At 39.5% G+C, this 23,505-nt stretch overlaps 1 protein-coding gene across 2 annotated transcripts in view; it reads right to left on the bottom strand.

Moving 5' to 3' along the window:
• Positions 1-1,182: 1,182 nt before the first annotated feature.
• tmf1 (TATA element modulatory factor 1) overlaps positions 1,183-23,505 on the bottom strand; it is a 59,754-nt gene continuing 37,431 nt past the window's right edge. For both annotated transcript variants that reach the window (XM_068051547.1, XM_068051548.1), the window contains exons 12-17: positions 15,087-15,156; positions 14,909-15,001; positions 13,308-13,427; positions 7,169-7,321; positions 5,594-5,719; positions 1,183-2,259 (exon numbers count right to left, since the gene is read on the bottom strand). In XM_068051547.1, coding sequence (XP_067907648.1) covers positions 2,116-2,259; positions 5,594-5,719; positions 7,169-7,321; positions 13,308-13,427; positions 14,909-15,001; positions 15,087-15,156 — 706 coding nt within the window. In that variant the 3' untranslated portion in view covers positions 1,183-2,115. The remainder of the gene's footprint in view (positions 2,260-5,593; positions 5,720-7,168; positions 7,322-13,307; positions 13,428-14,908; positions 15,002-15,086; positions 15,157-23,505) is intronic.

Genomic DNA, 23,505 nt, shown 5'->3' with positions numbered 1-23,505 from the left:
TTCGTAATAAGGACAAGAGAAATTGAAATTACGTGGCACGGTAATAGGATATGGTTGGAAGAAACCATTTTACTGTCCTAACACATTGAGCAGATTAAATTGTACATGCCAGCAAAGCAGGAAAATGAATGAATCACTTGAATCTACTGAAAAAGAATGATTATCCCTTTAAATACTTCAGTTTCCAATTAACTCTCAAAATATACATGCTGTAATTTCTACCATACAACACCTTTGATTGTCTACTTGGTGACATTTCAATGCTGAATGTTGTTAACAAGGGAAATGACCAAATATTAAATCAAAAATAAAATGTACTCAACATCTGTAGTTCTGCAGCAAAAAAATGCTACCCTATTCATCAAAAACTTAAAATAGAAATGTATTAATATTGGGTAATTCACAGCAGTAGCAAATACTGTATCACCAAACATTCTGTCATTCATAATTAAACATGCAGGCACCTCAGATAAATATATAAGTCAGTTGAACTGAAGTCATAAAGATATAAACTTTGATGATTCCCTCTGCCCAATTCATACACATTCAGCATCTCCATAATAAACAAATAGAAATCCCCAAAATTTTGCAGGTTCAAGCTCACAGTCACTTGCTTTTTAGCACTTCACCATTGCACAATACACTACAAATAGAAATCTGTCTACTCTCAGATCAGATCATTGATGCTCTTCTAATCAGTAACATGGGTGATATTTAGAGTCAAATCAACTTTGTTGACAATCAGTGTATTAGCACTTTGCCGAGCTTAGACACTGAAGGGTTGAGCATGGGATTTGCCCTTGATTTCCTTACTTGGGTCTTAGTTTTGGCATTTGATAGGTACAAATGTGAGGAAAGATATTTCACAAGGAGGAATGAGGAGACAAACAAAAAATAAACGGAGTAAATCACCTGTCCTGAATCACATTCTGTCATAGCAGCCGGGTCAATAACAGCTACAAACCAGGAACATGTTGCCTGCTTGCCTGCCTTACTGGTCTGTAAATATGCATAGTGACAATAACATTTATTTTGTTCCCATTTTTAAAACTACATTAATAAGTATAAATTTATCCACTTTAGGTTCCAACCTGGTAGAAGAAATGTAGCTGATACTTTTTTCAGGTATTACACCAAATGAAAAATCAAAAGTTCATCCACACTACAGTAAAAGACAGCAAATCAGTTAAGAGACTTTATTATCCCAAGCCCCAGTGTTACACAAAGTAAATTATTTACATTTTAAATTTACAGTTGGAAAGTATAATAGCAAAGATTATGGATTAACGTTATAGAAAATTAGTTTAAATAAAGTATTTTTAACCTACTTTCAATGCACAGAATATAGCACCAAGATCTATTAATGTTACTATGTGCTTGCCCTAAACAGATTACAGTGTTAAGTCTTTTCAAATTGTGTACTATTAGCAAAAGGAGACCAATATGCAAGTTCTTCTTTTAGCCAATTATCAACAGCAAGACGGCATATTTTATTGACATAAACTGCATCTTGTTTAAATGCCCATACTGAGTAGTTCTGAAATCTTTGTATTTAGAGTTTAACAACAACTAGAAGATTGAATAAAATACAACATACTTTAGTCTGAATTTCTTTCCAATTTACTTCTGTAAAGCATTTACCAGAGTCCCATACAGTGTCTGGGTATTTGATTTATTGAAACACTTTCAGTCTCTAGCAGACAATGTTTTGTGCAACTTAAAAGCTACTAGGCTGGTCAATTGAGTTTGCCAACAAAATTGGTCCATCTTGTATTCAGAAATACAATTCCACCCAGAAAACTGCACTTTTCAGAGAGTTATATTTTCATCCTAAGGGTCTGCTGTAAATCAGTTTTATTCATAATATTGCACTTGAATCCTTCAGATTATGTACTTCTATTCCACCATCAGTAATTTTTCCAACACAGATAGATCATACTGTGGAGTTTTCGTCTAAGGCAACAACAGATGATTAACAAAAGCACTAAAGAATACAGTATATATTTACAATCATACATTCACACTTTATGCCAAATATTTGTCAGCAGTATTGCATTTCACATTGAGGGAGACTTGGAAAAAATTGAAGACCCAAGTTTACTAAGACAAAGCAAATCAGGTTAGCCGCTGCTTTAATAATTCATCTATCTGGGTTTTGTACATGTTTTTCACATCTTCCAAGTCCAGTCGCAGTTCCTCGGCTTCCTCTGCTTTTTCACCATACATCTGAAGGATGGTGTTGTATCGTTGATCAATATCCTGGAAAGCAAATTATATCAGCTTGGTCAGAAACTAGCATAATTACAGTACAGACACACATTCTGAAATTTACAACTTTTGTTTCTTTCATAAAAAATCATGAGCACTTAAAAATTGTGGCAAAAAATTGTCTGACTAGGCAAAAATCATCCTGTATTTAATAATCCTAGTGATAACCTAAGCTGGAAAAACAGTACATTTTGTAGGCTAAGTGGCAATGTTATGTAACTATGGACAAAACATAACTTGAGTTTTACAATTCTGGAATTTAAAACAAATACTCTCGAGATAAGGAGGCCAAAGAAGAAGACTCACAACTATCAGTACAATATACAATTTCTACAATTTTCAGTAATTCTGTGGAAGTCTATTAGCTATCACATCAAAGTTGTTAATGTTCATAAAATGTTACTATACCCACAATCTTGGCAGCAAACCGTGGCTAAGGAGAAGGTAAATGATAACCGTTAAGTACTTTTAATATAGTTATAATATAATAAATACAAATAAATGGTAGAACACTTCTGTAGGTTATTCATGTGTTCTTCCATTGTAGAAGACCAAATATTTTGCTCTATTGATTCAACAAGAATAGTTTAGCTGATACTAATGAATGGCTTTATCGAAGATGCTGATCAGAATCCTGTACTGTTCTGGATGTGAAATGTATGCAAAACAGGAATCTTGAGTAGCAGTCAATTACTGTAATTTTTGACTTGGATGCCTCCTGATAAGCATCCAGAATGGAAAAGGACAAGATCACAAGGTAAATACAAATCCGGCAGGCCAGTTGGCTCATCTTAATTCACCATCCACAAGACCTACATTACAGCATCCAATTGTTTCCTAAATAGTCCCAGGATTTTTATTTCTAGTTCTTCCTCCAAAAATCCATTCCATAGTTGATCACTCTTTGTAATAATAATAATTGGTCCCAATTTTATATTCTACTAGCTTAAACCTATGTCCTTTTGCCCAACTTCTCAATTTAGTTTGAAGTAATTTTCTGGATTTATATTTTGCATATTATTTTACTATCTTATATAACTCACTCGATAAGATCACTTCACAGGTTCTTCCTTTCAAGACTATGAAGTCCAGGATTCTGCCATCTTTCCACATAAATCAGACCTCTAATTCTGGAGATTGACCTTGTTGCTCATCTCTGTACTACCTCCAGTATTTGAATGTTTCCCCTGTGCCGTGGCAGCCAGAACTGAACAAAGTACTCAAAGCATGGTCTGATAAGAGCTTCATGCAATTTGACCATGACTTCTTCTGATGTGTACTCTATCGTTTATGCTATTGAGTTCAGCATTCTTTTGGTTTTGTTGATTTCTGCCATTACGTGGTTGGCCATGCTAAGTGTTGGGTCGAAGATTCCTATTTCTCTTTCAACTTCATCCTTAGTTATTACAACACCATGAAGTATGCATGTTGCTCATTTTTCTTTCTACATCTGAAGTACTTTACACTTGTCTGCAGTAAATGATTTGTTCTAACCATTTTTTGTAACTTTGAGCTGCCTTTGCTGAATCCATTGCCCCTTCTAGCTAGATGTTGTAAAAATCTGTCCAATTTCCATTGAGTTTTTGAATCCAAGTCATTAACATAAACGAGAAACAGAAGTGGGTCTTGATACTCGATCCCTGGGGGATCCCATTCAGCATTTTTTCCTCCTCTTCCAGTGTAACTCCACTAGCAATTATCCTTTGTTTGCTACCCTTCAGTCAATTTATTTTCCATTCCCAAGGTCTTCCCTGAATCCCAGTTTTAAGCTTAACCAATGGCTTTTAATCAACAACTTGCATTTACGTAGTGCCTTTAATGTAATAAGCCGTTCCAAGGCACTTTATAGGACTGTGATGGAACAAAGAAAAATAAAAAATAAATCACAAGTAGTTCTGTAAGGAATCATTCCAACCAATGTTTCCTCTAAGCTGTGCAACTGTAACCCAAAAGTTCCAACACATGCTGCACAAGTCGGCCCCTTTAAGGTACCAAGTGTGTGCGGCCATGCAAGAAAATTTAAAGGGACCACGTGCTTAAGTAAATAGGGCGTGTTGAACAAAACAAATTAGAGGGTATATTGATTCCAACATGTAAGTGTTCATCTGCTGACTGCGAAGATGTGAACTGGTAGGAAATTTTAAACGAAAATTTTAACATTTTTTTTTAAAGTAAGATACATTCACCTAGAGGTTGGGGTGGGGGTAGAAGAAATACTACTTGCATAATCTTACCTTCTTCTTTCAAGGACACAGCATGAAACAAGTATAAATTTCAAAAGAAAAAGCCCCACTCTAAAATTAAATGGCTCAGGTTTGTCCCTCTGCAAATTATTTTTCTTTCTTTTGCCGATGATGTCCTGCTTCAATCTCATTTCCCTCTACTGTGCCAAAAGAATTGACTCCTTAATGGATATGTTCCAGGGTGCCAGGCGTGCTTCATTACCCCAACCAGGTAATTAATATTCACATCACTCTTGACAGTGAGCATCACAAAGTTATGCACTGAGATTGCACCACAGAGAAGTCTGACCCTGTACTCACCAAGGTCTACCACACGCACTTCCACCAGTGATCAGGAGTGGGAATCAACAAGTTTCCCTTTTCCTAACCCAGAAGCACAGAGACCAGTTGTACTCCACCACCACAGCTGAGCCTACTACCACCATGAAAGAGAGATTTGCTAACAGTGTAACGGAATGACTGAACTCAAGACCTTCTTAACCTGTATGACTCGGCTAATCACTGAATACATTACAGGAGCTGCTCAGTGCTCCACGGGCTGTTCCCAGGGATGCACACCAAAATAAACACCAACGACTGCTTGAGTACTATTAACCCAGTGAAAGACACACTTTGGTCTGCCCGAAACTTGCTGGTCTTCCAGTGCAAAGAGCTGATGATGATCAATTGCTGCAGACTGGCACATTCCAAGGTCCAGGATGACCTGATGAGAGATGCACTAAAGCTTAGGGCAGCCATTGCAAAGGCCCAATGGGGAAAGGCCACCGTGTAAGGCCCTCCCACCATAGTATACCAAGGGGTTGGAAACCATGTAAAACCCTTGGGCTGCATACACGAGATAATGTTTGACATATACTGTAAATATACATTCTAAATGTAACTTGTAATGGCAAGTGTCATGAGACACCTCATGTTCTGCATTCAAAGAAACTGATCTGTATTGCAATTTATGTAATGCCAAATTTGAACTGTTATGTCATTTACTTTTACAAATTTTATGAGTAAAGTATATTTTTGGGAAAACAATTACAGGAGCTGCTAGTTACAATTTTTAAAAAATACGGCAAATAAATAGGACACACCTTAAGCTGTACACGTAACCTGGGAATTTCATTTAGCTTCTCTTGTAGTTCATCATTCTGTGTAGTTAACTTGACGAGTTCTTCAGCCATGATAGCGCGAGTCTTTTCGAGATTGGAGATTTCAAGCTGCAAAAGAGGAATAAAGAAGCTTGATTTAGCTTATTTGAAATTTTCTTCTTTGGGAGGAAAATGATCAAAAGGGATTAATTTAATTATAAAATTTGGTTTACAAATAATTAGAAGAGATGAAAGTGTCTCTCTTGCTCACCCTTCAATAATCAGTTTTTTTTTTTACTGCCAATTGAAAATACAGTCCATTCAAGAATAACTTTGAAATTAAAAAACATAAGCAATAATTTTTTTTTTAAAAGCTGTAACCCAAAAAACTAAAGTAAATTTGGTGAAATTTAGTCAAAGCCAAGTTTCATTGTTGGCATTGCTAAAGCTCAAGAAAACAAGCAAGAGACTTCAGAAAAAAAGCAATCAAACTAAATGCTAACCTACAACTATGTGCACAGTTCAGGGATACTACTTGTATGGGGCTCACCATGAGACTCTCATTTAACACCTAGATAATTGGTTCAACTTACAAGAACATGTCCAAGAACTTATTCTCATTTTTGTAGCTTCAGCCACATGCTTTCCTCTTAGTAAAAGCGGTCATAGAAATTCTTGGTGTTTTCAAAAAGAGGAAAAGTTGCATTCATGCTTTTGGTACTCATTGTTTGGGTGTGTAACTTGAATCAACCTTTGATTAACGATTTTTGTCTTCAAGGCACAGTCGGTGAGCTAAATGCTTCAGTAGATTCAGGCCATTCCTAACTGAGAATGAAAAAAACGATGCTCATGGCCTTTCAGTCTCTGCAATCTCTTCAATAAAGCTTTTCTCTCTCGTCCCTCAACCAAAAAGCTTCTTTCTTTCCCATAATCCCTTCAAAGGGGACTCTTTCCTACCCTCCCTTTTGTTGTATATCTCTTGTTAACCCTCTGACAGACTCTCTTCCTCCCCTCCTCGAGCCACACCCTGCCTTCTCAATAAGGTTGTTTTTTTGGCACTAGTCATAGTGGGAGGTAGAAGACTTTCACATTGGTGGATTTAAATGAATAATAGAATACCAAAAAGACACATTTTCTATGCCTCTTGGCCGACCAAATTCAGATGAACCTTGCAGTACAGAGTGCCGACGATGCAATTTCATCTCTTGTTGTCTGTCCCACATGCTGAGAAAATGTGAGGCTTGTATGGTACAGTAGTGCAGAGTATATGCTAGCTACCAGTGTATCTCTAACAGTCCAAGTTAGGCCAGATTTAGGAACACTATAAAGATATGTATAGCAAATACTGGCAGCCTCAAAGATAGGAATGCTTGCATTGGAGATTTCAAAAGAACAGGACTGGGCTAGGAGCAGGTGACTGTAGCTGAGGAGAACCACACATTTAGTTTGATATATCGCAGTAAAAGTCAACATAATTTTTGCTGCAGAGTGCAGTCAAAATGTTCTAGATTTAGGTGCACTAGTATATTAACCAGTTTATAGATGTCTATCTGCATTAATCACTTTACTGACACCCACCTGCAACTGTGCAATTTCTCCTTCTCTTTGCTTCAGCTGAGACTGCAGATTTTCAAAGATGCTTGATCCTGCTCCCATTCTAAGGACTTCATACAAGTTGTTACCAGTTGCTGACGCAGTCATTGTTCCAAACGAATGTTCAAATAAATCATCCTGTAAAATGTACATTACAAGTCACTATTCAAATGTTTAATATTCAGTTCTTTGTAAAGTATCGTTATTCAATTAGATTTTCAGCAAAGACATATGTGTATGATAGTTCAGTATCAAAACATTTTGATTTGCACTTCTATATCATTGTTTAGTTTTTAGTTTTAGTTTTAGAGATACAGCACTGAAACAGGCCCTTCGGCCCACCGAGTCTGTGCCGACCATCAACCACCCATATATACTAATCCGACACTAATCCCATATTCCTACCACATCCCCACCTGTCCCTATATTTCCCTACCACCTACCTTTTCTAGGGGCAATTTATAATGGCCAATTTACCTATCAACCTGCAAGTCTTTGGCATGTGGGAGGAAACCGGAGCACCCGGAGGAAACCCACGCAGACACAGGGAGAACTTGCAAACTCCACGCAGGCAGTACCCAGAATTGAACCCAGGTCGCTGGAGCTGTGAGGCCGCGGGGCTAACCACTGCACCACTGAAACTTTTTGAAAGTTTATTTTTGAGCCATTTTTACTCAAAGTGAATGTTTAAACTACACATATATAATGGAATCTTATATCTTCAAGAAACATGTTACTCACACCCTTTTATTCATTGTGGTGTCATATCATCCATTTCTACCTTTCCTTTTCTCACTCAACTAAAATAAAATTTCAGCTCAAAATGTTTCTTGGCTCTTTCTTTAGCAATGTATTCCTTTCCTTTCTTCATTCTATTATTTAATTTAATTTTCTTTCACTCTTTCTCCTACCTTTTGGTTTCTTTTCTCTTGCATTTTGTTTCTTTCATGTTTCATTTGGAATAGTCACTTCTGCTATTTATCAGTCTACTTTTCTCTCTATTTTTGTCCTGTTCTTTACTTGCTTTCAAGATTTGTTTGATTTGTACTGTAGTGAGAAATCCTACAGCCAGCAAAACAGCTTATAACTTTAACTGAAGAACTGTAGTTACTAGTAAGGATCTACAGGCTATGGTAAAAAGTGAGTGGAGAGAAACATCAGCTCAATATAGTACAGCACTGGAAAAGATAATGACAGTGATATGAGGACTTTCAAGTCTGAGGTTAAAAGCTTCAGTTGAAACCTCTACTAAGTCGACAGGTAGTTGCTACCTGGCCGGTAAAACTTGGGTGGCAGGAAGCTCTTGCTGGGTACCCAGGTATACGGTCCCTGGCAAAAGATAAGTGCTGTGGGACAGGAATCCTGGATTGGGGGAGGGAGGACCAAAGTTCATTGTGGAGCAGTAGAAGCTAAAAAAAAATGAACAACTTATTCTTTTGGCTCTGGCTGTCGTTCCTGGCAGGTTTTACCTGGCTGGGAAGCCAACACTGCTCTGCACACTTAAGCCTCAGGTTCAAATGGTAAATCAGGCTCCGATGATTTCAGTGCAGCCTGATAGACATATTTAAAGAAGTCCTGGCAGGCTTGTTGCAAATATCCTACAAAATTGCTGTCAGACTGATCAGATTGTAAAGGAGTAGGCAAGTCCCCTGCTACATTTTAACTGCTTCCTCCCATCCACACTTGGTTTCTGCCAGGTGGGGGGATGGAGTAGTTAAAAGCAAACCTATTGTCTGTGAAGTACATTGAGATGTTTCTGAGAAGTGAGATAAGATGCAATACAAATGAAAGTCTTTAATTATATATTAAGTGGAGTCATATCACTATCACTTGGAATTAGAACAATTAAAAGTGCCAGTGAGTAGGCTTGGGTTGATAAGTGGCAAGTAGCATTTGTGCTACACAAGTGCCAGGCAATGACCATCTCCAACAAGAGAGAATCTAACCATCTCCCCTTGACATTCAATGGCATTACAATCGCTGAATCCCCACTATCAACATCCTGGGGGTTACCATTGACCAGAAACCGAACTGTAGTAGCCATATAAATACCGTGGCGAGAAGAACAGGTCAGAGGCTAGGAATCCTGCAGGGAGTAACTTACCTCCTGACTGCCAAAGCCTGTCCACCATCTACAAGGCACAAGTCAGGAGTGTGATGGAATACCCTCCACTTGCCTGGATGAGCGCAGCTCCAACAACACTCAAGAAGCTCCACACCATCCAGGACAAAGCAGCCCACTTGATTGGCACCCCATCCACAAACATTCACTCCCTCCACCACTGACACACAGTGGCAGCAGTCTGTACCATCTACAATATGCAGTGCAGCAACGCACCTTAGACAGCACCTTCCAAACCCGCGACCTCTACCACCTAGAAGGACAAAGGCAGCAGATGCACATTAACACCACCACCTGTACGTTCCCCTCTAAGCCACACATCATCCTGACTTGGAACTATAGCATTGTTCCTTCACTGGAACTTCCTTCCTAATAGCAGTGTTGGTGTACGTACCCCACATGGACTACTGCGGTTCAAGAAGGCAGCTCACCACCAGCTTCTCAAGGGCAATTAGGGATGGGCAATAAATGCTGGCCTAGCCAGCAATGCCCACATCCCATGAACAAATAATTTTTTTAAAATGTGGATTTAATGAATCAGCTGGTTACTGTAACATTATAAGACATGTTCCCAACAATGCTGCAATAGTACTTTATATTGATTTTGAACAGGCTAGAAATGGCAAGATCAATATCACAGCTTTCCTTCACTGCACTTGGACTCTAGCAGCAGACAGACCTCTTCAAGCTGATTTTATATTGTTGGATTCTGGGAGCTGGGTCCCAACATTTCTGCTGTTAAATTTGTTTTCTGGAGCCTGCCAGGTGACGTGTACACTCAGGTTTATCAGGGTCTACAAGTCTGTCGTAGGCTACGGAAAATGGATTTCACAGAATAAATGTAAAGAGCAGTCTCATGATGCCGACTTCAGGAATCCAAATTAAAATGTAAAAACAGCTCCAATCTTGCATTTAAACTAAAACCAGTTATCATAAGCAGCCTTTAATCACAGATTATTAGAACCTCTATTAAACTATTGTTTCACTTATGCTAGTGTGTGCAGATTAGTATTAACATAAGTGAAGCAAAAATAAGCCAATTGTCCCAATTTGATGCACAGCAGCATCACAGCATACAGAAGCGTAAAATAAATAATGAGCTGAATTGTTGAAGAATTAAAAGCATTGATGCACTCAGTCAATATTTCAATGTTGAAAATGAATGAATCTCCCAGTAGTTAGAGTGTATTTTTTTAAATTTAGAGATACAGCACTGAAACAGGCCCTTCGGCTCACCGAGTCTGTGCCAACCATCAACCACCCATTTATACTAACCCTACACTAATCCCATATGCCTACCACATCCCCACCTTGCCTATATTCCCCTACCACCTACCTATACTAGGGGCAATTTATAATGGCCAATTTACCTATCAACCTGCAAGTCTTTGGCTGTGGGAGGAAACCGGAGCACCCGGCAAAAACCCACGCGGTTCACAGGGAGAACTTGCAAACTCCACACCAGCAGTACCCAGAATTGAAGCCGGATCGCTGGAGCTGTGAGGCTGTGGTGCTAACCACTGCGCCGCCCTGTATGTTGGCTCACTACATACAGTGACAGATAATTTTTTTCTCATCTGTTAGTTTATGACTATTGTGCAGGCCTATGTTACATCACCTGCAAGTTTAACTAGCATTTCAGTTAAATATGGATACTTCTGCAATAGATCAGAGATGGGACGATACAGAAGTTTTCAATATATTTTGAAATAGAATGCAATGACATGATTCATCGATTTCAGACATTAAAATTTTGACTGCAGGCATGAATGCTTGGAATTCTTTTCCATCACCAAATCAGGCCATTTTCTGGGTTCAGACCTGTGTTGTAGCCTACTTATGGCAAATGTTGAACGCTAGCCCGCCTGCTTGTCATTTCCCATGGCATGCCTGAGAATCTCTCAGATTAATTCTTGCCCCACTGTTCACTCTCAACATTGCTTGACAACCCGACGAAGCAATGGAAATGAGCTAAGCTCCAGGACATCTGAATGGCTCCATAAAATGTTTAATGCTGGTAACGTCCACCCTGCCAATGAGAGCGTAATGTACTGACCAGAAGCTTACATTTTTCGCCCAGTTGAGGATTTCCTGTCCTTGGTCGAGGTAAAGTTCAGAGGAAAGGACAATGCCTCTCCCATCATAGCGATATTTTCACTCAGGTGAAGAAAGCTGCCCGAAGGCAACCAACTATTTAAAGAACAGATCGGACAGCCACAAGAATGTCGACACACTGCCACCCCCTTCGCCGATAAGAGGGTTGGACGGGAAGCCTGTCGTGTTCCAGGTTGCACTTCCGCCACCCGCTATCTATTTATACGGACTTTGATGTCCCTCCCCAACTGAGGGAGATTGCCAAGCTCCCTACTCCGCTGAGATAATTTTCTGGCCTTGCTACCCTTCTCCATGCTTAAAGAGTTTGCTCGCATAGGATATTTTGACAGCCTCCTCCAACAGCTATCACACCTCCTGACAGTGTTTGTTGGTGCTGAGGTACATAGGAATAAAGGAACAGGAGTCGGTCATTCAGCATCTCAAGCCTGTTCCACCATTCAATGAGATCATGGCTGATCTGTAACCTAACCTCAATTATCCACCTTGGCCCATATCCCATAATATCACTGGTTGGAAAAATCTTTCAATCTCAGATTTTAAATTAATTAAACCCGCATCTACTGTTTTTGTAGGGAACAGTTCAAAATTTCTACCACCTTTTGTGCAAATTGCTTCCTAACTTCTCTTTTGAATGACCTGGCTCTCAGTTTAAGGTTACATTCTCTTGTCCTAGACTCCCACATCAGCAGAAAAGGTTTTTCTTGAGCTACCCTAACAAATCCTAATAACCGTAATCAAATCACTGCTTAAACCTTCTATATTCCAGGGAATACAAGCCTAGTTTATGTAATCTCTCCTCATAATTTAACCCCTGAAGCCCTGATAACACTCTGGTGAATCTCACTGTACTCCTTCCAAGGCCAATATTATCGTTTGTAAAGTATGGTACTTAGAACTGTATTCCAGGTATGGTCTAACCAGGGCTTTCTATAGGTATGGCAAAACTTCCGTCCCTTAATACTCTAGCCCTTTAGTTTTAAAGGCTAACATTTCATTAACCTTTTGCTTATTTTTTGTCCCTGATCATTACATTACAGTTATCTATGTGCATGGACCCCTAGAACTTTTCAGATCTCCACGGTTCCTAGCTTTTCACCATTTGAAAAAGATTGGAATCTATCCTTTTGTTAGTATAAAATAGAAGACTTCACAATTATCTGCACTGAAATCCGCCTGTCACAGTTTTATCCACTCAATCGATCAATGTCTCTTTGTAATTTTATGCTCCCATCCACACTATTTACTATGCCACTTATAATTGAGTCAACAGAAAACTTAGACATATGGCTCTCTATTGTGTTATCTAAGTCATTAATAAATATAGGGCGGCACAGTGGCGCAGTGGTTAGCACTGCAGCCTCACAGCTCCAATTCTGGGTACTGCCTGTGTGGAGTTTGCAAGTTCTCCCTGTGTCTGCGTGGGTTTTCTCCGGGTGCTCCGGTTTCCTCCCACAAGCCAAAAGACTTGCAGGTTGGTAGGTAAATTGGCCATTATAAATTGCCCCTAGTATAGGTAGGTGGTGGGGAAATGTGGGGACGGGTGGGGATGTGGTAGGAGTATGGGATTAGTGTAGATGGGTGGTTGATGGTCAGCACAGACTCGGTGGGCCGAAGGGCCTGTTTCAATGCTGTATCTCTAAACTAAACTAAACATAGTGAATATTTGAGGCCCCAGTACAGATCCTTGTGAGACACCACTAGTCATTTCCTTTCAATTCAAGTACATACCCATTATACATACTCTGTTTTCTAATTCCTAACCATGTCAATAACATGCCTACAATTGCAGGTAGCTTCTCTTCTTTGCTTCCCTGTCGCCATCTCAGGTGTTTATCACTCCTACCCTTACTCCCTCAAAAACATTGCTGTAACATCAGGTATTCCCACCTGTGAATGAATGGAGGCCTGTAAGGATGCCATTTCAGCACCGCTGACAGAACTAGATCGAGAGAGTGTTGGAGTACTTGACACTGGCTCCAGCGCCTGATTAGTGAACAACTTCCGTTCCTTTGAAAGAAGCATAGAAGTAGTGAAACTGCAGAAAAATACACATAAAATTTGAAAAACAATAAAATTCAGATATAAAAACAATAAATGCTGGAACCACTCAGCAGGTCTGGCAGCATCTGTGAAAAGAGAAGCAGAGTTAACGTTTCGGGTCAGTGACCCTTCTTCGGAACTGGGACAAGGTGGTGGGGGTAATGGAGGAGTGGACCAGGGTGTCGCGGAGGGAACGATCCCTTCGGAATGCTGACAGGGAAAGGGAGGGGAAGATGCATTTGGCAGTGACATCACGCTGGAGGTGGCGGAAATGGCGGAGGATGACCCTTTGGATATGGAGGCTGATGGGGTGGAAAGTGAGGACAAGGGGAACCCTGTCACGGTTCTGGGAGGGAGGGGAAGGGGTGAGGGTAGAGGTGCGGGGAATGGGCCGGACACGGTTGAGGACCCTGTCAACCACAGTGGGGGGAAATCCTTGGTTGAGGAAAAAGGAGGTCATATCAGAAGCACCGTCATGGGAGCAGATGCGTCGGAGACGGAGAAACTGGGAGAATGGAATGGAGTCCTTACAGGAGGTAGGGTGTGAAGAAGTGTAGTCGAGGTAGCTGTGGGAGTCGGTGGGCTTAAAATGGATATTAGTAGACAACCTATCCCCAGAGATGGAGACAGAGAAGTCGAGGAAGGGAAGGGAAGTGTCAGAGATGGACCATGTAAAGGTGAGAGAAGGATGGAAATTGGAAGCAAAGTCGATAAAGTTTTCCAGTTCGGGGCGGGAGCAGGAAACGGCGGACCGATATCAGTCATCAATGTACCGGAAAAAGAGTTGGGGGAGGGGGCCTGAGTAGGACTGGAACAAAGAATGCTCGACATATCCCACAAAAAGACAGGCATAACTAGGACCCATGCGGGTACCCATAGCAGCACCTTTTACTTGAAGGAACTGCGTGGAGTTGAAGGAGAAGTTGTTCAATGTGAGAACAAGTTCAGCCAGGCGGAGGAGGGTGGTGGTGGATGGGGACTGGTTGGGCCTCTTTTCCAGGAAGAAGTGGAGAGCCCTCAAACCATCCTGGTGGGGGAAAGAGGTGTAGAGCGATTGGACGTCCATAGTGAAGAGGCGGCGGTTGGGACCAGGAAACTGGAAATTGTCAAAATGACGTAGGGCGTCAGAAGAGTCACGGATGTAGGTGGGAAGAGACTGGACCAGCGGAGAAAAGATAGAGTCTAGATAGGAAGAAATAAGTTCAGTGGAGCAGGAGCAGGCTGACACAATGGGTCTGCCGGGACAGTCCCGTTTGTGGATTTTGGGAAGGAGGTAGAAGCGGGCTTCCGGGATTGCGGGACTATGAGGTTGGATATTCAGATATGGTCCAAGCACTTCTAATTCATGCCAATAACGTCAATTCCAAGTCAATAAACAGCATCCAATTATAAATTAGATCTACCAAATGTTCAGTCTGATCAGGATTTGTAAAGGTTCGGTTAAATACCTTCTCTTTTAATGTGTCTTGTGCAAGAATTGCTTTTTTTCTTTCCTGTTCAACTTTCAACTTCTCCATTTCCAACTGATTAGCCAAAGCAGTCTAATATGAGAGAAAACATCATGAAAAAGATCGACAGACTCTGATCCAGCTGACTTATCCAAATCGATCCCATTTTTTTTTTTACCTTTTCTTTCTTTGCTTCTTCAAGGGCTTTAATGTATTCAGCCTTCAGATTGTCAAATTCCACATGATGCCTGAAATTAACAAGCACATATTTTTTAGTAATACTAATTATTTCACTGTATACATATTACTAGTGAAAGCATTGTTTAAATTAAATCTATACTTCACATTTATGCAAAAATTTTTGTTTTCTAATTTAGAACAATATCGATAGCTTTATGTCTCAATAAAGATCTTACGTTTGTCACATTTTTCTGTCAACTTTTTATCATTACGAATTCCTATGACCACATTTTTAATGGGTTTTGCCTGTGTAAATTCATCGCCCTGCAATTGTACAAGCTGATCAGCAGGTAGTTATTTCCCCACAAATCACGCAAAATGTTTTCCGAATGACTTTCATCCATATTCAAAATAAGGGTTTAAACAAAATGTTTTAAAAATTGCTTACCCACAATTACATAACTGAATTTATTTACTAGATTGACTTTTGTGCCTTTTAACGCCTTCATCGAAGTTTTATTTCAATGTCTCAGCCCTGCCCAAATAAATGGGCTTCAACATTATTTTTGCCCAGAGTCCTGATGACATGAGCTGAATTTGGAATGTACAATCTGACCACACGCAGCGTACCTAATTTCATGAAATGCCAAATCAGCACTACTGATGGAATATTTTTCTCATGCTTCTCACAATTTCTTCTCAGATAAAGGATAAATTTCACAAGCTTAATTCAAGTAAAATTTATTTGAGCGATTTTCTTTTTAAAAAAAGTGTTGCACGTGTTTCACACGGAGAAATAATGATAGCTTACTGATTATACACTTGTAGCTTGCCGCTTTTAATTGTATTCTGTAAACTACAGAAAGTGTATTAAAATAGTCGTTTGGTAGTACAGAATGAGTATTGCTGAAAACAGAAATTTTGTTGAAACTTTTCACATTGCACTCATCGGGACAAATTGCAAGAATATCAATGTAAGGGAAAGCAACAAATTTAGACTATATGCGAAGAGAGTGCTGATTGGTTGGCAAGTGGACTCTGATTGGTAGAGGCGTTGCCATGGGGAATACACCAGCTTATGGTGACTGACAGTTAACTGCCAAGCTTTGTTTGAAATTTAAAACAGGCAGCTTGACTCCGATTGGTCAAGGCATTGCCCTGAGGAATGAACCAGCGAATGGCTGTCACTTATTTTGTTCAGTTGAAACATGCACAATGTGTGTACATGTTCTTTGTCTGCAAAGAACAGGGCCCTGTGTATTAATATATGTAACTTCTAGTATGCGCAAATGTGCCACACTGCGAGCCCATCTGACTATCTTAATTTGGTTGTCAGGGTAATTCTTAGCACACTGAGGATTATTTAGTAAATGTTGCCCAATCACGGAATCACATCTAATGTCGGACACTGTACAGTTTTGCAAGCACGTCAAGCCAAAAAGACGTTCTGCCTATCACACAAATGAGGAATGTGGTATATGAATTTCTATACTAAGTAATATAGGCCGTACGTCCCAAAGTCTGGCAGATCGTATCAAACAGCACGTCCCTTCCACTGTTCGCAACGGGCTAGGTACAGACTGTACCCAACCAGGGAGACCTCTTATTTTTAAACTGTGTCCCCAAGTTCTAGTCTCCCCCACAAGAGGAAGCATCCTTCCAGTATCCACTTTATCAAGTCCCCACAGGATCTTATAAATTTTGGTAAGATCACCTCTCATTCTTCAAAACTCCAATGGGTATAGGCCCAACCTGTTCAACCTTTCTTCATAAGATATGCCCTTCATCTCCGGAATTAGTTGAGTGAACCTTCTCTGAACTGCTTCTAAAGTAATTATAGCCTTTTTCAAATACGGAGACCAAAACTGTACACAGTACTCCAAATGGTCCTGTACAGCTGCAGTAAAACTTCCCTACTTTTATACTCGATTCCCCTTGCAGTAAACGCCAACATTCCATTTGCCTTCCTAATCACTTGCTGTACCGGAATACTAACCTGTTGTGAATAATGTACCAGGACAGCCAGATCCCTCTCTTCCACAGAGTTCTGCAATTTCTCTCCATTTAAATAGTATACAGCTTTTCTATTCCTCCTGCCAAAGTGGACAAGTTCATATTTTCCCACATGATACTCCATCTGCCAAATTTACACCCACTAACTTGACCTATCTATATCCTTTTGTAGACTCTTAACCTCCTTTGACAACTTACTTTCCTTCCTATCTTGGTGTCATCGGCAAATTTAGCTGCCATACATTTGGTTCCTTCATCCAAGTTGTTGATATAAATTGTAAATAGTTGCAGCTCCAGCACTGATCGTTGTGGCACTCCACTAGTTACAGCTTGCCAACCCGAAAAAAAAAACCATTTATCCCTACTCTCTGCTTCCTGTTAGCTAACCAGTCCTTTATCCATGCTATTATGTTACCCCCTATACCATGTGCTCTTACCTTGTGTAGTAACCTTTGGAGTAGCACCTTATCAAATGCCTTTTGGAAATCTAAGGTTCCCGTTTATCCACCTTGATTGTTACTTCCTTGAAAATCTCTAATTAGTTAAGCACAATTTCCCTTTCACAAAACCATGTTGACTCTGTCTGATCCCATTATGATTTTCTAAGTATCCAGCTATAAACTCCTTAATAATGGATTCTAGTAATTTCCCTATGACAGATGTTAGACTAACTAGCCTATTGTTTTCTCCTTTCTGTCTCTCTCCTTGCTTGAATAAAGGTGTTACATTTGCTATTTCCCAATCGCTGGGATCCTTCCAGAACCTGAGGAATTTTGGAAGATTTTAACCAAAGCCTCTATTATTTCAGCAGCCACTTCTTTCAAGACCCTAGGATGCAGGCAATCTGGTCCTGGGGACTTGACAGCCTTTAGGTCCAATGGTTTTCCCAGTACCTTTTCCCTGTTGGTGGTGATTGTTTTAAGTTCCTCCCTCCCTTTCACCTCTTGATTTGCAAGTATCTTTGGCAGGTTTTCTAAGTCTTCTACAGTGAAAACACACACAAAGTACCCGTTCAATGCCTCTGCCATTTCCTTGTTTTCCATCATCAATTCCACTGACTCGCTCTCTATTGGGCCAACTCTAGCTTTAGTTACTCTTTTCCTATTTAAATACTTGTAGAAACTCTTACATTTCTATATTCCTAGCTAGTTTTCTCTCCTACGCTACATTCTCCCTCTTAATTATTTTTTCCTCATTCTTTGCTGGTTCTTAAAATCTGTCCAATCTTCTGACCTACCACTAATCTTTGCAGATTTGTACAGTGTTTCTTTTTATTCAATACTATTCTGAACTTCCTTATTTAAAAAGAAAAGAGTTAACAAAGTGAGCGTTGGTCCTATAGAAAGTGAGTCCGGGGAATTAATAATGGGAAATAAGGAGATCGCAAATGAATTGAACAGGTATTTTGCAGCAGTCTTCACTATAGAGGATACAAACAAGCAACATCCCAGAAAAAGTTGTAAGTCAGGAAATGGAAGGGAAGGAGGAACTCAAGAAAATTACAATCACCAGGGAAGTTGCAGTACTGAGCAAAATGTTGGAGCTGCAGACTGACATGTCCCCGGGTCTTGATGGACTTCATCCTAAGGGTCTTAAAAGAAGTGGCCAGTGAGATAGTTGATGCATTGGTTTTAATTTTCCAAATTTCCCTAGATTCAGGGCAGATTCCATTAGATTGGAAAATAGCAAATATAACTCCTTTATTCAAAAAGGGAGACAGACAGCAGGAAACTACAGGCCCGTTAGCTTAACATCTGTCATAGGGAAAATGTTAGAAGATATTATTAAAGATGTTATAGCAGGGCATTTAGAAAAATTCAAGGCAATCAGGCAGAGTCAACATGGCTTTGTGAAAGGGAAATCATGTTTAACCAATTTATTGAGAGTTCTTTGAAGAAGTAACATGCGCTGTGGATAAAGAGGAACCGGCGGATGTACTGTACTTCGATTTCCAGAAGGCATTTGATAAGGTGCCACATCAAAGGTTATTGCGGAAAATAAAAGCTCATGCTGTAGGGGGTAACATTTTGGCATCAACAGAAGATTGGCTAGTTAACAGAAAACAGAGTAGGCATAAATGGGTCATTGTCTGGTTTGCAAGATGTAACAAGTGGTGTGCCACAGGGATCTGTGCTGGGGCCTCAACTTTTCACAATTATATAAATGTCTTGGATGAAGGGACCAAAGGTATGGTTGCTATATTTGCTGATGACACAAAGATAGGTAGGAAAGTAAGTTGTGAAGAGGACATAAGGTGGTTACAAAGGGATAGAAATAGATTAAGTGAGTGGGCAAAGATCTGGAAAATGGAGTATAATGTGGGAAAATGTGAAATTGTCCATTTTGGCAGGAAGAATAAAAAAGCATATTATCTAAATGGTGAAAATTGCAGAGCTCTAAGATGCAGAGGAATCTGGGTGCCCTAGTGCATGAATTGCAAAAGGTTAGTATGCAGGTACAGCAAGTAATTAGGAAAGCTAATAGAATGTTATCCTCTATTGCAAGGGGAAATTAATACAAAAGTAGGGAGGTTATGCTTCAGCTATACAGGACATTGGTGTGACCACATCTAGAGTACTGTGTACAGTATTGGTCTCCTTATTTAAGGAAGGGTGTAAATGCATCAGAAGCAGTTCAGAGAAATTTTACTAGACTAATACCTGGAATGGGAGGGTTGCCTTTTGGGGAAAGGCTGGATAGGCTAGGCTTGTATCTGCTGGAGTTTAGAAGAGTAAGAGGAGATTTGATTGAAACAAATAAGATTCTGAGGGATCTTGACAAGTTGGATATGGAAAGGATGTTTCCTCTTGTGAGAGAATCTAGAACTAGGGGGTCATTGAGTAAAAATAAAGGCTTGCCCAATTAAGACAGAGATGAGGAGAAATTGTTTCTCAGAGGGTTGAGAGTCTTTGGAACTCTCTTTCTAAAAGGCGGTGGAAGCAGAGTCTTTGAATATTTTTAAGGCAGAGGTAGATAGATTCTTGATAAGCAAGGGGGTGAAAGGTTATCAGGGGTAGGTGGAAATGTGGAGAGGAGGTTACAATCATATCAGCCACGATCTTTGTTGAATTTTGGAGCAGTCTCAAGGGACCGAATGGCCTACTCCTACTGCGTATGTTCGGATGATGTATCCTTTTCAAAGAATCTTTCTCACTGGGATAAATCTCTGCTGAGAGTTATTAAATATCTCCTTAAAAGTTTGCCACTGCATCTCTACTGTCCTACCTCTTAACCTAGTTTCCCAGTTCACTTTAGCTAGCTCTACCTTCATACCCTTGTAATTACCTTTATTTAGATTTAAAATACTAGTCTTAGACCCACACTTCTTCCTTTCAAACTGAAGGTGAAATTCTATCATGTTACGATCTGTTGCCTCGAGGCTCCTTTACCACGGGGTTACTGATTAATCCTGTCTCATTGCACATTATTTTTTTTTTATTTCCAAAATATACTTTATTCATAAAAATCTGTAAAAATTACATTCCCAAACAGTTTAAAACAGCATCAAGTCAAAAAATACAAACAGTGCAAAGGTGATCAGTTTCCTTCTATACAATCATGAGTTGCCTCACAACCCTTCCATTTCATTGTCATGCCATATACATTTTTACATTTACAGCACACAAAATTTCTCCGATACAGTTCGAGGGGTTTCCCATGGATCCAGCCCCTCAGTTCAGCTTGGTGGGGGGACCTTACACTGTGGTCATTGCACATTATCATGTCTAGAATAGCCTGCTCCCTAGTTGGCTCTCGAGCATACTGCTCTAAGAAATTGTCCTGAATACACTCTATGAACTCACCTTTTGGGGATAGTAGCAGTGGATGGAGGTGTAAGGGTGAGGTGAGTAACAAGGGACTGAGGAAGAAGTAGGAAGGGAACGGGAAGAGAGCCACTGAGAGTTGTAATTTATCCGTAAGCCCTCAACCAAATGTAGCCTGCAGCCGTTGCTGGCTTTTTTCCCCAACTCACCAAGCTAGGCCACTCACCAACTTCCATCCAAAAGGGAAAAAAAAACTGAAACAGACAGAGAGAGAAAGAGTAACACAAAGACAACACAACAGAGACAGGGAAGAAAGTGACCAAATTCTCCAACATCACAAGAGATGGATTAGTCACATGTTAAACATCTTATGTCTGCATTCACTTTCGTTTTTCCAAAATGAATTTTTATGTCCACATTCATGAAAGATAGTAAAAGGATATCTTTATAAAAACCTGTCATGCTGTACTCATACCTTCCTCATGCTAGCTCCTCAGCCTGTACAGCACCTACGGACTTTGATTTAACACTTCATCCAAAAGATGGCACCTCCAATAAGGCAGCACTCTCGTAGTATCGGCCTTGGTTGGGATATCAGAGCTTTTGTCTGCATGGTTGCATAAGTGAATTACCAGGGACCCTTGAGGAATCTCAAATCTATGTTCCTACTAATTTTTATGCATCTTGTGTTGCAGATCTTGATTATCGACCACTGAGGAAGCACTAAAGGCAGCCATTCCAACTTTCTAGGCCCACATATTTCAAATAAGACAAGTGAATAAGCAATGTAAGTGCAAAGAGGACGAAATTGTCTGGAGTTTGCAGAACAATTTCCCAGGAACTGGGCTTGATGTGGTGGCAAAGCCAAAGGTTGGGCTTCCCTGAATTACATGTTTAAGTCCTAGAGTATAAAAACTTTATATTCATCATTAAAATAACAATTTTAAATGCATTTTTTTGGAAAACAGGCATTATTATGCCAAATAAGACAGTCAGATGTATATCAAACATCCACCAAAAACATATCACATTACAGCTAAATGTCCAGCATGTATAATTTCTGGGCATTATTGGAAATGTCTGAGGATCAGCTCCCATGTTCCATATCCAACACGTAAAATGATCCAGGAAAGAAATAGTCATGTATCATTGAAGCTTTTCCACTCTTCTGAGCAGACTTGAGGAAATATGAATTACTAAGAGGATCCAACAGATGGCACTGTGCTGTAAAACAGAGGCTGTTTATGCAAGACCGACCTGAAGGGGTCAGTAGTGAAATGCAAGTTCATCCAATATTATAAAAATTTGGTTTAGGATTTATTTCTTTTATGTAACCAATACAAATCATAACTGTGATTAATAATTTGCTTATAAACAACATTTCTGTTTCATATACATTTAACAATGCAATTAATAACAATATTCAGCAATACAACCCTGGTCAATTTTAGTCCATCTAACCCAAGGTGATTGAGCCAATTAATGCCACCCAGTTGAGACCAGCTAGTTCAACACAGATCAAAACTGAGATCTATATGTATGTATAATTCAGTTACTCATTGGATAAACTCTCAGCCTCTGGGGAGCAACAAAAGAACTTTCATCAAAATCACTCTAAAAGCCACTGCATAGTCGTAATTTGTAAAATAACATTCAAGTATTTCTAAAAAGAGGAGTGGTCTGGTAATCTTCAAACTAAAATAATTATGCATTATTAATCTTTACCAGTATCCAAATACCCTCTATGTCTTAAAAATGAATCAATATTAAAGGCAGAATGTAATTCTGACTTAACTTTTGCCATGGGCTCATGATAGTTCTTTCGGTAGTCCTGAAATTATATCATGTGGTAGTTGATATTGCTAGTGGAGTGACAGAAATGCTACAAGACTTCAGAGCATATTCAAGTGATTCATCTTTATATCATCCAAAATGGATGTCTAATAAATATGATAGACAACATGATGAGTGGTGTGTTAAATATTTCCTAGCTTCCAGAAACCTGTCTTGGTAGTTTCCATCTTTAAAAGGAGTGCAACTCAAGACATAGACATGGTGACCTCCTTTTTAGGAGGTCACCATAAATGATCACTAAGAAAGATAAATGCTTTCTGTAAGATATATCAAAGGGCATGGATAGTGGAGAGGTTATAGGTTGCATACCAGAGACATACTTGTAAGTGGTACTGTGTATGCTTCACAAATCAAATGCTATCCCTTCCTTTGTGTCTCTTGACCCAACTTGGTTCAGCTGGAGAAACTATTTCTGTGCTGGGAGAAAATAGGACCAAAATGCAGTTGTATATCCTATATTAATATTAATATATTACTATTGCTAGCTTTTACAGAAAATATGACCACAATAAAACTTAGATCTTACAGCAAGCCTCATAATCCAGTTCATATGCTGGTCATTATTCTGCAATACATGTTCAAAGATTGCCAGAATCCTACTCCTATTAATTGCAGATTACATGGATTTTTCTATGACCCTCTAACTAGACATCTATTTTTAAGAATTATTATACTTCAGTGCAATTCCTGTGCTTAAATCAGACATAGGGAATGTTTCAAAAAATTTCTCCTCAAAATGAGTAATTTCTCTAATAAACACAGTATTTTAATGAAATTTGTAAAAAA

This window comes from Heterodontus francisci, chromosome 19 (genome assembly GCF_036365525.1).
Source record: "Heterodontus francisci isolate sHetFra1 chromosome 19, sHetFra1.hap1, whole genome shotgun sequence".
Taxonomy (NCBI): Eukaryota; Metazoa; Chordata; class Chondrichthyes; order Heterodontiformes; family Heterodontidae; genus Heterodontus; species Heterodontus francisci.
This window is presented reverse-complemented; position numbering and strand designations above follow the sequence as displayed.